The sequence below is a fragment of the Propithecus coquereli genome, unplaced genomic scaffold (assembly GCF_000956105.1).
Source record: "Propithecus coquereli isolate 6110/MARCELLA unplaced genomic scaffold, Pcoq_1.0 Scaffold222, whole genome shotgun sequence".
Taxonomy (NCBI): Eukaryota; Metazoa; Chordata; class Mammalia; order Primates; family Indriidae; genus Propithecus; species Propithecus coquereli.
Genome location: NW_012147412.1, coordinates 3,906,869 through 3,921,555, shown reverse-complemented (window position 1 = coordinate 3,921,555; position 14,687 = coordinate 3,906,869). Strand labels below are relative to the sequence as shown.

The following is a 14,687-nucleotide window of genomic DNA, read 5'->3' as shown; positions in this document are numbered from 1 at the left end:
GATATAAACCAACATTCATTAAAGTTAGTAAGTATGAAATGTCCAATTTTCTTAAGTACTAAGTTTGACAGTTGGTATCTCTGACATTTCACTTTGACACTTCTTGTTTTATTTTTACTGTGAAGGTACATCTTCAGTCTTTTAAATGCATGTTTTGGCTTGTTATTATCTTTCACATTTTTTTTTGAGAGCAATTTTTGTGAAACCACGGATAAGTCAAAAACTCATGTTATTTTTGAATATGAGTTCCGTCACGGAACCAATGCAGCACAGACGGCTCAAAATATCAACGAAATGTTTGGGAAGGATGTGGCTAATGAAGGCACAGTACGTCCATGGTTTGAGAAGTTCCATTCTGGTGATTTTAATCTTGAAAATGAGCCACGTGGGCAACCTGAGACCAAGGTGGCTAATGATGAGCTGAAAGCTGTGGTAGAAGCGAATCCATCTCAACCTATGCGTCAATTAGCAGCAAGGTTTGACGTTACTATTCCAATAATACTGGACCATTTCCAACAAATCAGCAAGGTAAAGGAGCTGGATAGATGGGTACCGCATGAATTAAATGAGTGTTAGAAGAGAAATCGTTTCCAAGCTTGCCTTTCTTTGCTGTCACAAAAGGTGAACCATTTCTACATCGTGTTGTTATGTGTGATGAGAATGGATTATTTTTGACAATCATAATTTTGAGGCACAATGGTTGGATAAAGATGATGTGCCAAAACACAGTCCAAAACCAAATATTCATCAAAAAAAGCTAGTGGTGTCTCTTTGGTGGTCCAGCGCTGGTATTATCCACTACAGCTTCATGAAACCTGGTCAGTCGATTACATCAGATGTCTACTGCAAATAATTGGATGAAATGATGAGGATGCTCACAATTAAGCAGGTGAGACTGGTCAACAGAGACAGGCCAATCCTCTTGCAAGACAACGCTTGACCACATGTCGCACAAACAATACTGCTCAAACTACAGAGGCTGGACCTGGAAACTCTCTGTCATCCACTGTATTCACCAGACCTTACACCTACTGACTACCACTTCTTCCAGGCTTTGGGCTGCTTCTTGCAAGGAAAAATATTAAATTCTCAACATGCTATGGATAACATCTTTCATGATTTCATCACCACTGGCTCTCCAGACTTCTTCGCTGCTGCTATAAACAAGCTACTGTTAAGATGTCAAACTGGGCCGGGCGCGGTGGCTCACGCCTGTAATCCTAGCTCTCTGGGAGGCCGAGGCGGGCGGATTGTTTTAGCTGAGGAGTTCGAAACCAGCCTGAGCAAGAGCGAGACCCCGTCTCTACTAAAATTAGAAAGAAATTAATTGGACAACTAGAAAAAAATTAGCCGGGCATGGTGGCGCATGCCTGTAGTCCCAGCTACCGGGAGGCTGAGGCAGGAGGATCGCTTGAGCCCAGGAGTTTGAGGTTGCTGTGAGCTAGGCTGACGCCACGGCACACACTCTAGCCCAGGCAAAAGAGTGAGACTCTGTCTCAAAAAAAAAAAAAAAAAAAAAGATGTCAAACTGTGTCAATAGTTTAGGAATATACTTTGACTAATCGTACTGCTTCTTGTTTGAGATATAATAAACTACACTTTTGATTAGAAATCAGACATTTCATATTTAATGACCTAATACTATAGGAGTGGTATTAGGACCAATTTCTTTTTCTTTTGACTCCCTATATTTTCTAATTTTTATATAATGCCCATGGATAACTTAGTGTTGCAAAAAACAACCATTCAAATTATAACTACTGATAAGCTTTTCTGCAAACCATTCTTTAATTCTGATTTTCAAAAGAGAAGACATATGTAAAACATTTTGAAAAGCAAGAAGGACTGTACATACGCAAAAGTGCCATCAATTATCCAGCAATTTTTTTGAGTACCAACTATGTGTAAAGTCTTACAGAAAGTACAATGAGAAAATAAAAGAAAAACTAGCATAACTCTTTGCTCTTAGAAAAGATTTCATATGTTTTAAAAGACAGAATGACAACTAATCCAAGATACTGAAAATACAGGAATCCAAAGTGCTCAGAATGGAAAAAGACTAGGTCCTACTTGTGGATGAGATAAATCTGGAAAAGATTTCTTCAGGGAGGTGGTACTGAAGCTAAATTCAGAACTATAACTGGGATTTCCACAGGCAGCGACAAGAATCATAAGCAAAGATGCAGTGTAGCTAAATACTGCAGTGATACGAAAAGGTGCCTGACACGCTCTGGGAAGGATGGTGTGTCGTTGGAGGGGTTAGGAGGTTGATGGAAGATGAAATGTGTGATGAGGCTGGATCTCAGGAAGGAGCCAGACTGAAGAAGGCCTTGTGTGCCATGCAGGGTGTCAACTGTACTTTGTAGGCAATAGGAGCCAAATCCAGGTTTTGAAGGGAGGTTGGTAATCTGGCTTGCACGACTGCTAAGTGAGAAATGGACCCGAGAGAAAAGAGATTAGACTACTCAGCCAGAGAAAGCAATGGAGGACGGATGTTACAACCTGCATGAAGCTCGAAAACATCACTCTAAGTGGAGGAAGCTAAACATAAAGTCTATGTATATATTAATACATACATATATGTATGATTCCATTCACACGAAAGTCCAGAATAGGGAAATCTACAAAGACACAAAGTGGCTGCCCAGGGCTGGGCTGGGCGTGGGGGTGAGGAGTGGAGCGCGGTGCTAGCTAGTGGGTGTGGGGGTTCTTTTGGAGGTGATGAAATGTTGTAAAGTTGACTGTGGTGACGGATGCACACTCTGTGAATATACTGAAAACCACTGACTTGCACGCTTCTTAAATAAGTGAATTGTGTATGTGAATTATATCACAATCAAGCTGTTTCAGAGGGGGAGGATCATTCAAGGGGCTGTTGCTACATGCCAGGTAAGACACTTGAAGGTTATGAATTAAGACAGCGGTGAGAGTCATGGGAAAGGGAGGTGGACAAGTCAGAGCCATTGCAAAGACAGAGCTAACCACATGGGGAGTGAGGAACAACATGTAAAAGTGGTGCAGAAGTTTCCAGCGTAAATGGCCGGGAGAGGAGGATTTGTGAAGAAAATGTTGGATGGGAGACTATTATTATAAATTTGTTTTCATGCAATGGATGTCAGGAACTTAGCCCATCGCAGGAAGAGAAGAAACAGAGAAAAAGGTGCACATTTGGAGTTGACAGTCCTGTTCCTGGCAATATTGGCTAAGGGCACCTTGCGACTGGTGATGACAGTTATTAATTACATTGAGCACTGGTGATCTGCACAAAAGTGGTCCTTATGCAGACCTAGGAGAATTTAGCCAGAGAAAGAAGTTAAGACTGCAGCAAGCCAGAAGAAACAATTCTATAGCTGCACACACAACACTGTTAGCATTTAACACTGCTGAGTACTTACTGCTCCAAGTACACATTTTTGTAAAAAGGAGTACTATTACTGCTGCTCTACAGGTAAGGTTTACAAAGACTGCTCCACAGCTAAAGGGCAGTGTACTGACTGGCCTCACAAGAGTGCAAGTTTATTTTGCTTCTTTGTATCAAACAAGGTAAGAACATAAAGTAGAAACTCTTGGTTAATGAAATCAGAGCGCTAAAAGAAATCATTTGAACATGCCAGAGTTAACAGATGCAAAATAAATGCATAACAAGGTACATTTTAGACCAAAAAGAGGGCTGAGGAAAATAATGTGCAAACAGCAAAGCAGATCACCTTCAAAAGCCCAATGGTCAGTTCCCAAATTTGCATCCTGAGGTTTGTCAAGGTAAACCTCAAAGAAAACAAAAGAGCTCTGCATGTCATTGTCATAATGCCCCTGGATGTAAACTATGACCATGCAGTAAGAAAAAAAAAAAAGTTGAGGTCGCTGCAGGGAAGCTATTATGAAACAAAGACACTCCTGGTCTCAGGAGAAAGGGTCCAAAAAAAGATCTGATCTGAAATATAAATCTATTTGCACTACAGTAGAAGAGGCGTCTGAGTCTCTTCAGTGGAATTTTCCTACAAGACCCTACCTAAAAGGTGGGGGGAAGGGGGGGCCCAGTGTCCAGCTCTGGCTCCCTCCAACAGCAGGCACCTTGCTAGGTCAAGGACCGGCTCTCACTCATCTTTTCACTGCTACCACCTAGCCCAGTAGGCGCTCAAGAAATGTTAATTGAGTAATCAAATAAATAAATGAATTAAAGAGAGGGTAGGAAGAATCCAATGGGAACTTATGTTCCAAATATCTTAGCCTGAAGTGTGTGAGGGTCCATAAGAGATCAAATCTGCTGCTTTCATCTGGCCTCTCATCTCAGAGATGAGGGCATTGGTGCCTTGCCCAAGGTCACACTCCTGTGAGTGGTAAAACAAGTTCCAGTCTCCAACAAAGTGGTCAAGTGACCATACCCATGTGGGCCAGATGGGAGAGTTCCAGCAATGAAATGAAAGCACATGATCGAGGAGGTTGTTCACTTGGAAGGAAGGGTCATGCTCACTGATAGTGGTCTTGTGTCCTAAGAAGGACACTACAGGAAAGATTATAATCAGAGTTCTCTGGATCCATCTAGAGCACGAATTTTAAGTGGGTGAACGGCAAGGGCTGTGACCATGTTTTCTTTGTACAAGGCCAAACATAAAACAATAAAGATTTTAATAGCAGCTAACATTTAAAAGGTGGCTATAGTGTGCCAAGTCCCTTCCTAAGTGCATTAACATGAATTATCTCCTTTAATAGGGACAATCCTTACAATGGCCTTCTGAAGCAGGTGCAATTAGCCCCATTTTGTAGATGAGAGAGTAAGGCTTGGGGAAATTAAGTAACTTGCTCACAGTCATACAACTAGTAAGCAGCCAAACCATCTGCATCTCTCCCTAGGGGTGCACCACACAGCTAAAGAGAGGAAGCTCCATGCCATGAAGCAGCCATTTATCCAGGAGCAGAGGTGCCAGCTGAGAAGCACAGCCCACCTCCTCTAGGGGGCAGAGTCTCAAGACCAGACTCAAGAACCAGTCAGCGTTCAGCTCCCAAGATTTGCATTCTCTGGGACATGCCCTCCCAGGTTTTGAATATTGTCATAAGGTATAGGTACTGTTCTAATGTTTAACTGGATGGTGAACAAATTTTTTTTTCTTGCTCTGTTGCCCAGCCTGGAGTGCAGTGGTGTGATCATAGCTCACTGCAATCTCCAACTCCTGGGACTCAAGCAATCCTCCTGCCTCAGCCTTCCAAGTAGACTACAGGAGCGCACCACGAGGCCTGCCTAAAATTTCTATTTTTGTAGAGACGAGGTCTTGCTGTGTTGGCCAGGCTGGTCTGGAACTCCTTGGCTCAAGCAATTCTCCTGCTTTGGCCTCCCAAAGTGCTGGGATTATAGCGGTGAGCCACCACACCCAGGCTAATGTTTGTTTATTCTTCTTCAAGTTGTATAGATACATTCTATACATTTTTTTGTATGCATTTTTGGTATACATTTCACAATTTTTTTAAAAAAATAATTCCTGACCCAGCCCTGAAGTGACAGTCAACAGATCAATTATGCCTAGGGGCATGGCTCACCATGGGAAGGAGCAGACTGGGGAAACTGCATCTTCTACTGATAAAGGGAACACTACAACCCAAAAAGACTGTCCCCACCTCCTCAGCAAACCTTTCCTGAATTGTTCCCTTTAAAGCCACTGATTTCTACCAGTGACAGACCAACACTATTCACACTCACTCAAGGAGCAGAGTGTAGAGGTTGGGAGCACAGGCGTTAGGACTCCACATCTTCGGTTTTGTCCCAGTTCTGCCATTAACTACATAGTCTTGAGCCAGTTGCTTAAAACCACTTTGAGACTCAGTTTCTTTACCTGTAAAATGGGATTAAACACCACCTTTCCTGTAGATGGTTGTGTGAGAGTTGTATGGTATTTTTAAAAATGGAAAGCTCATAGACGCATTGTTATTGTACTTTCTAAAGTTCTTCTTTGCAGATGCTCCCAAACTATGCATATACTGGAGTTCTTGGCCCCAAGCATCTTGCCCACTGAGTTGGGACCTGGAGATGCTCTTTGGTCATCGTGAGGCTCAGGGCTTCTCTCACTGAGTCTAGCAAGCCCAGGCCTCTCCTCACTTTGAAGCCATAGGTGAGCCCTATTTTGCTACTCAAACATCTACTGCAGCATCATCACGCATTCCTCTGTCCTGACCAGGCTGCTCAGCTCTCTCTCTCTTCCACAGGCCTTCATTCCAGTTTCCGTGGCCCAGCTCTTGCTTCCGCCTGGCCTGAGCGACCCACTAGTCTCTCCTGAAATCTCAGTGGGCTCCATTCCTCAAGGACCAACCCACACCCCACCTCCTCTCTTCAGCCCTTCTTGATTTCTTTTGCCCATTACCTGCTCTCTCCTTCTCTCTGTTCCCACACGTTTTTGGCAATTATACAGTGGACCCTTGAACAACATGGGTTTGAACTGGGCGAGTCCACTTACATGTGGATTTTCTTCCACCCCTGAGATGGCAAGACCAACCCCTCCTCTTCCTCCTCCTCCTCAGCCTACTCAACATGAAAGTAACAACGATGAAGACCTTTAGGATGAGTCACTTCCACTTAATAAATAGTAAACATATCTTCTCTTCCTTATGATTTTCTAAATAACATTTTTTCTCTAGCTTACTTTATTGTAAGAATACAGTATATATTCACATAACATACAAATATGTGTCAATTGACAGTCTACGTTATCAGTAAGGCTTCTGCTCAACAGTAGGCTACTAGAAGTTAAGTTTTTGGGGAGTCAAAAGTTATACATGGATGTTCAACTGCTCAGAAGTTGTCTCCCCTGAACTCCATGTTGTTTAAAGGTCAATTGTAATTCGTATCATGAAATGCTGTCTTCGTAAATTGCCCTACAGTAATTCTCATTTTTCATGGGTATTAGTCTTCTATTCTCATAGGCAAAGACCTGTCTCCTAATTTTGTGATTGTGGTGGTTAAGATGAATTCTTAATCAAACTCAAGCAGATTACTTAGATTTTGTGCTTTAGATTACGCCTTTGGAAAATCTGAATAATCTATACCTACTTCAAAAAATTGCTGAGTTTATATATAACATTTAAAATAGTTCTGTCATATAGAAAGTTGTGTAGGTATTAGACATTATTATTAGTATCTTTTTCATCATCACCATTACTATTACAATACCTAGAACAGGACTGCTAGTTAAGAAATATCCAGTAAAAACATACGACTTTGATGCACTTGAGAAATATCTCTATTTGCCTAAACTAGGGGGCAGCAAACTTTGTGTAAAAGACCAGATAATAAATGTTTTAGGTTTGCTGGCCAGAGGTCTCTATCATAACTACTCAATTCTGCTGTTGTAATGTCAAAGCGATTGCAATACATAAAGAAATGGGTGCATCTGTGCTCCAAAAAAATTTATGGAATTTCATATAATTTTTACATGTCATATTACCCTTCTTTTAATATCTTCAGCCATTTAAAACTTTACAGAAACATTCTTAGTTTGTAAGCCAGACAAAAACAGGCAGCAAGTTGAATTTGGCCAGTGGGCTATAATATGCCAACCCCACATGGAAGGTCACGTAAGGTCTTCCGTGACATCTCAAATTAAGGCCTTTATTCCACAGGCAGGAAGGAAGCATTGCTGGGTCTTAGGAAGGGGTGTGAGCCGGTGCTCACATGTCCAGTAAAAGCCACAGTGGTGTGTATGATGGGTGCTCCCCCATACTTCCGGATCCCCCCCTCCTCCTGCAGTCAGAAGCCCACATTTCCCAGCTTTCCTGCAGTTAGGTAGGGCCAAGTGACTGGTTCTGGCCAATGTGTGGCAAGTACAAGGACAGTGTAGTCACTTGGAGGGAGGAGCATTGAGAGCCAAGCCCTCCTCCCCTGCTGTAGACTATGGAGGAGTTGCCATGACAGTGTACAGCCTGGGTCTCTGAGCTGCCTGTCACATGCAGGATGGCATCGCCCAAGGGTTTTCCAGAGCCTAAGGGGACTTGGAGTGATCAAGAACAAAACTTAGGATGAGTTAAGCTCGGGGAATGGATATTATCATGGCATAACCCAGCCTGTCCAGTTTAATTCAACATTTTCTGCAAACATAAACCAAAGAATAGCACTAAGATCCAGTGAACAAAAACATGTAGCGATACCTAGTTTATCACATCCCTTTATCTTAACAACTTATTTAGGGAACAAATGTCCGGCTTTCTGGACAATGCAGCAAGAGATCAGAATCGTCTCCAAGTTCTCTCTTCAGAAACTCTAAATCATCTCTTCCAGCAATAAACTTCATGACGATACATCTCAGAATGGCCAGGAGGAAGGGTTTTGAGCTAGCAGCACCAAAGAACCTCAGGCACTCACAATCTGATCTGTCACAATGTCTGCCGCCCCCAAACTTACATTTTTTCTTCTTAAAGTAATCATGAGGATGGCAACAATAACATAGCAAAGCAAACATTTATTGCCACTTACTTCAAGCCAGGTACAGTTTCCCAAAGTAGAAACCTGGGTGAGAGGTGGGAAAGGCCTATGCTTTTAAGAAAATCTGTAGAGCCAGAAGTTTCAGCCCTTGCCCTGAGCTTCCTGCTCACTCAGCAGATTGAAATGCTTAGATGACCTGCACTTGGCGGCCTGGATTTACTGGACCATGGGAAAACTCCAATTCCCATCCCATCGAATAATAAAGTAAATCTCACACTGTTCGCAGGAAGGTGTGCCTGCTGTGCAATGTTTGTAAATGAATATTTAATATTTTCAAATGAATGTTTATTTTCAGTGTCCCCTGCTGGCTACAGAAGGGCACGAACAGTCCACAACACAAGTGACCTGCTCTATCAGGATTGTGTGGCCTTTTCCTAAACCATTAGTAAAAAGGAAGCTGAGAGACTGACTAATCCTCCTAACGCTGTCATTTAATTCCACTTTCAAAACCACCACCGCCACCCCAGGCAAACAGAAGTCACCTCCCAAGGCCACGCAGCAGGCCAAAAGGGGTTACAAGATTCCATTTCAGCAGTTGTCTCTCTACAATCTCAAGCCATTGAGTGACTCCAACCTTCACTGCAACTCGCCTTCTGATAGATGTTTGTATAGTGGGGAAATGTCTTGCTCTAAAGGAGGTGTGCAGAGGCCACATCCAGGGCTCCCTCTTCCTCAGAGCAAACCTCTCACATAAAGAACCTCAAAAGACAGCTCTATGCTAAGAACTGAAGAAGGAACAGAGCTCTATTTGTTAACAGATTGAAGAGAAAGAGTACAGTGGGCAATTGACCTTTGGTATCAAATAAAATACGTTTGACCATTAATCTCCATGCAATATGGAGGAATACAAAAAAATGAACTCTATCCCAGTTACCTGGGAAGAATGTGAGTAGGTTCTCTAACATAGCACTCAACTTCCTAAATAAACAGTGTGAAAGCATGACTGCTCACTCAGTCATTCACACACAGAAACACAAAATTCCTCTCATCTGGGGACTGAGACCTCACCACAGAGATGCTTCGCCTGTTATGTGTCAAGAACCATACTTCCTCTTAACTGCTTTTTCACAGAATCAAATTCTTGCAGCACACTGACTGTCCCCAAGGTCTGTCACAGCCCCCAGGCTCTGTGGAGGCTGCACCACCAAGCCCAACAGATGGGAGGACCAGGAACACGAGGAGAGTAGACTCTAGACAGATGTCACTACAGTCTGCCTGGTCCTGTGGCGGCCAAAACCACCTAGAGAGGGAGCAGCCCCACAAAACTGGACATCTTAGTATGTAAGGTTCTAAAGCTCTACAGGAATTAGGAATATCTTTATATCACCAAAAGGAAAAAAAATTAATCATGCGGAAGCTAAGGAAGATTAGTGAGTTGTTCTTAAAGAAATAATTACTTGGCTTCCAAATTACTACATGACCCACAGTTCTGCTCTGGCCACAGCCCCGTCTATTTGTACATGCCACCTCCTGTCTCCCCCTCTTCTACTACTGCCCTTACCCTGCTCCCCAAGCAACCGGCAGATGGAACCACAGAATCATCTTTTGAGACAGCCTACAGCTCCTGCCTAATGAGGGAGATTTCTATCTCACAATGCAGCCACTCGTCAATCACAGTCATCACCATGGTCCTCTTCATCTAAAAGCAGCCCCAGTGACAAGCTCATAGCCCCATGAGGTATAGCAGAGGTGCTCAACAAAGTACAGCCCTTACTTAACCAGTTGTCCAGCCTCTGAACCCCCCACACATGTCAATTACTCCAAGAAGCCTTCTCCACAGCACCAGCCAAAATGAATTTCCAGAGTCCTTGGGGTTCAGTGCACTGATCTGACCTTTAGAACTGATGCACACATATGTGTGCGCGTGTCTGTGCAAGTGTGGGTGGAGGGGAGGTGGTATCTCATTCCATCTGTGAGGCTACCGGTCCCTGCAAGGCCAAGGCCATATCCTTTACATTTTTTGAAACTCCTGCAATGCCTAGGCACAAGGCTGCAAAAATACTAAATACGTGATCAACATCTGTAGAATGAAGGGATGGATGCATAAATGGATGCATGGACCTTAAGCCTGCTCTCAGGGAAAGAAGGTCGGACAGACACACTCTGCTGTTGCTGTGGGAGTCCCCACACTGAAATAATAGTCAAGCAACAAGAGTCTGCATCCTGGCTTCTTCACAAACTAGTTGCATGAATTTAATCAAAACATGTTACTACTCTGTACCTTAGTTTCCCTACCTCTAAAATAGAGATACCAGCCACTTCATGGGGTCATGATAAGAATCAAATGAGATAATGCATTTGTACACACTTCTAAAAGTCTGCTCAACTGACCTAACAAACATTAGGCAAAGAGAAAACAGAGCAGGACAAAAGCTGGTACATAGTAGGGCATCACACACAGGGAAAGTTCACTAGAGAAGAGTAACCAAGAACAGGTGAATCACTGGGGAAAATCACCTCGCTGGAAATCCAAAGCCTGGTTCCTAGTATCTATATGACCTCAAACAGGCCATTTTACCTCTCTTTGTCTCAGTTTCCCCACCTATAAAATGGGGATTGCTTTTCTTTTAAGGGATCTTAATAATAATGCTGTGAGCCCCGTGTGAGTTAATACATGCGAAGTGTCTAAAACGGTGCTTGACACATAGTATCAATCAATGCTAGTCAGCATTACCATCATTTTTTATATCACACACACATAGTAGGCATTCCAGAATTGTTTCTAGAAATGATTCCCAAACATTGTTATGTTAATTAATCCCGTCCTTTTCCACATGCAGACAGTGCTATCCAGAACAAGGTAACCAATATATTTCATCATCCTGCTTCAAACAAGTCTCCCTGTTGGGAGAGCGGGGAGTACCCTGACACGGCATACTACCAAAGGGAGCCGCATTTCTAACCAAAACACCCACAACGACAAAGTTTTGGCCCCTGGGCCAAAATGGAACAACGTATCTGTACTTAATGAGATGGTGGGTGAAGGGACCTAATAGTACCCAGGCAGATATAAGTAACAAAACTTCCCAACCTTGTAAAATTTTATCTGGCTAAAGAAGACAAGGTTAGCCTAATTACAGTTCCCACCTTCACACTGCTCTCCTTGTTGAAATGCACCAAGAGATACTCAAGGCAGATTTTTAAAGGCAAACATTCCTGCATGTCCCTAAGGGACTAACCCAGGCTGGGCTGAGCCAAGAGGCATTCTGTGTTAAAGTGATGTCTCATCCTGAATGGCAGCCAAGCTACCTCTCAGTCCCAAGCTGGGAAGGATGTGAGCGATTTCTGACGAAGAGCCCAGTGTCCCCTGCGCTCCCAGCAGCACCTGGGCTTTCCTTGGAGGCTTCATCCAAGCTACAGACCCGGCTTGGCTCTACTGAAGAGTGAAGGGGCAGCTCTGGCTGTCACCCTGGGCCTGGAACTCCAAGCGACAATACCCTCTGCTAATAATTTACAACCAGAAAGAACCTGGTTCCAAAAGAGCAAGGGCTAAACATAGGAAAGAGTGATATCAAAGCTGGAAGAAAAGAAACTCCATGCTGGGTGGTTACCAATGCTCACCACCTCTCCGGGCCTCCTAGTTCCTGAGAGTTACGCTTGCAGGAACTAAGCACCTCCCTTCGCCTTCCACAAAGTGCCTTTCCAAGACCCACTAGAGGACCCTCTTGCCTAGAAACTGATTCTGTCAGGCTTTAATCTAGGGTGGGGGTTTCTGGAAAGCAAGATGTGGCCTAGGGCCATGCTAGGACTCCATGCCTTAAACTGTTTGACATGCATCCCTGACTCCGAAAATCAGCCTCCCGGCTGAGAGATGACTGACCACCACCCCACTAGGGACAGCCAGCCAATGCAGGCAGGATGCACCCCTGCAGGGAGTTCTCCCAAGCTCATTCTCCTCCTCCCACCCTCCACCCTCTTCAGGGAGAGAAAGCTCCCTCTCCGGCCCAAGGAGCCCTTCTCCTCTGAAGGAGGCCTGCCGGGCAGCCGCACATGCTGTTCTGCAGAGGTACCAGATCCCTGCCACGGCAAAGTTTCCCAAGTGAAATCTGCAGTTTCTCAGTCAGATAAAAAGCCAATTCACCCACCCACCCGATCCTTCTGGGTCAAAGGAGAAGAGGGATAAGTAAGGGTTTTGTTTTTTAAATAAAAGGTAAAAATACTCTGACTACTTCTGCAGCTAGAATACAGCTACGCCCACGCCCCAAGCAAGTGCCTTGAATGTCCCGATATTAAGCCCAGGAAGGGGCGCTGGCAAAGCCTCAAGGGGTGTGTTTGTGGTGGGGTAGGGGTGCGGTCCAGTCTCCTTTGGACACCAGGTATCCTGGAGCCTGGGCCCTCAGAGAGATTCCTCAGTCAGAGGTCCCAGGCTGCCAGCCCTAAGGAGCTGACAGAGAAAGTACCCCCCACCCCATGTCGGTTAGGGGTCAGGAGAGCATAGCTGTGCCCCCAGCCCCGCACAAGACCGTGCAACAGCAAAGAGATCTTTCTTTCTAAACTTCCCTCCATGTGCACCTCCTCTCATGCCCCTCGAAGTTGGAGAACCGTTTCAGCCGCAGTTTGCTTCTCTCCACTACCCCCCGAATTCCACAAAACCCCTGCCCCCCCAAGAGGATGCTGACAGAAAATACTGCAGTGGTGCAGAAGCTAGGGGAGCCAGAGAGAGTACCCCAACTTTGTACAGTGTGTAGCCAACGTCTTAACCCCTCGATGCCCGTCTGCTGAGACGGCCTCTCTGAAGGAGACCGCTTGAGGGTGCTGGGGGAGCACAGGGCTGAAGAAAGAGCGAAGAGAAAGGCACCTTATCCCTCCTCTACTTACCAGGAGAGCTTGAATCCTTTCATTAGTACAGTCACGATAATCCACTGACCGTGTCCTTAGCATCCCCGTTACAGATCCGGAGGTCCCAGGACATGTTGGAAAAGATGACGAAGTCCCAAAAGAACAGAATCCCATGTAATGTGACTTGAACACAGAAAGAGAAAGACAGAGACAGAGAAAGAGCCAGAAGAACTGCTGCTGCTGTCCCTTCTTCCCCCTCTCCCAGCTGAAAGCCGGGCTTGAAGGCAAAGGACAGATTCTGCAAGCCCAGCCCGGGGCTGGAGCTGCCTGCCTGAGCTGTGGCTGCCGCTGCCAGTTTCTGCTGAGGATGGGTAATGCTGGCAAGGCAGCGCGAAACGAGCCCTGGAGTTGCCGTCAACAGGCAGGCTGGCCGGCCACCCACCCACCCTCACCTCATACCGACTCCCAGCCGCCTTGGGGAAGGAAGCCAAGCAGAGCCCGGGAGAAGAACCGCACAAATCTAGCAGAACCTGCACCTCTCTTCCCCCAGGCGGCAGCTCCCGCAGCTCCATATAATCTCCTAATCAATGCAGTACCCAAGCAAAGCACTGCCAGCCACTTCCGCCCATTTAAAGACACAGCACATGTTTTGTCCCAGGACAGGAAAGAATGTCAGAGACAGGGTGAGTGAGGAATGTGCTGCCTGGAATGAAGAGAAGAGGGGCGGAAATATCTGAAGGTGAGCACTTCCGCAGGCATCCACTGAAGGGTTAAAACACCCCACCCCTGGCGGGGAAGGGAGCCTGGAGTCTTTGTCCTCAGCAAACTTTGGGAACCCTAAACTGAGCCACTGACCTCAGAGGCCCGATGGTGAGTGCCTCGGTGTCCCAAGGCAGGCTGGGCAAGACCACCTTAAATAGACCCTCCCCAGTGAGGCCGGGCAGCCGGCAAGGCAGGCAAGCTGGGCTGCTCGGGGCAGTTCGCTGCCTGCCTGCAGCACACAGAACACACAGTTCTCTTCCCCCACTGGGGAAATTGCCTCCCCTTCTGGGGCACGTGGTGAGGCAGCAACTTCAGGTGGTAGGGCAATGCATTTGGTCACCTGGGGCCAGAGATCCTTTTAAGGTGGCCACAAAGGCCTCCTTTAGGATTTACGCAACCCTTTATCACCAATGTTGGGCTCCAAGGAGATTCAGACCAGGCGGCACAGCACCGTGGTAAGGAAGGACTGAGATTCTCAACTTAAACTGGAACGTACAATTCACTGGAAAGGGAGAAGAAGCTCCTCCTAAATCAAATCTTCCAGGCTCAGGCCCAGGAATTCCAGCACCAAAAATTGTGTGTGCGGGCTGTGTGATTCCTTTCTGTCCTTCCCCACATCACTATCTGGGTCAGTAATGCGGATGGGTGATAACGAACAAAGAGGAGATTAATCATGAAATAG

At 45.4% G+C, this 14,687-nt stretch overlaps 1 protein-coding gene across 2 annotated transcripts in view; it reads right to left on the bottom strand.

The window, feature by feature from the left end:
• Positions 1-13,822, bottom strand: part of GRAMD1B (GRAM domain containing 1B) — an 83,919-nt gene extending 70,097 nt beyond the window's left edge. The window contains exon 1 of one of the 2 annotated variants that reach the window (XM_012644924.1): positions 13,283-13,822. In XM_012644924.1, the coding sequence (XP_012500378.1) occupies positions 13,283-13,305 (23 nt within the window). In that variant the 5' untranslated portion in view covers positions 13,306-13,822. The remainder of the gene's footprint in view (positions 1-13,282) is intronic. The other variant, XM_012644925.1, reaches the window with a different exon arrangement.
• Between the last annotated feature and the right edge of the window lie 865 nt (positions 13,823-14,687).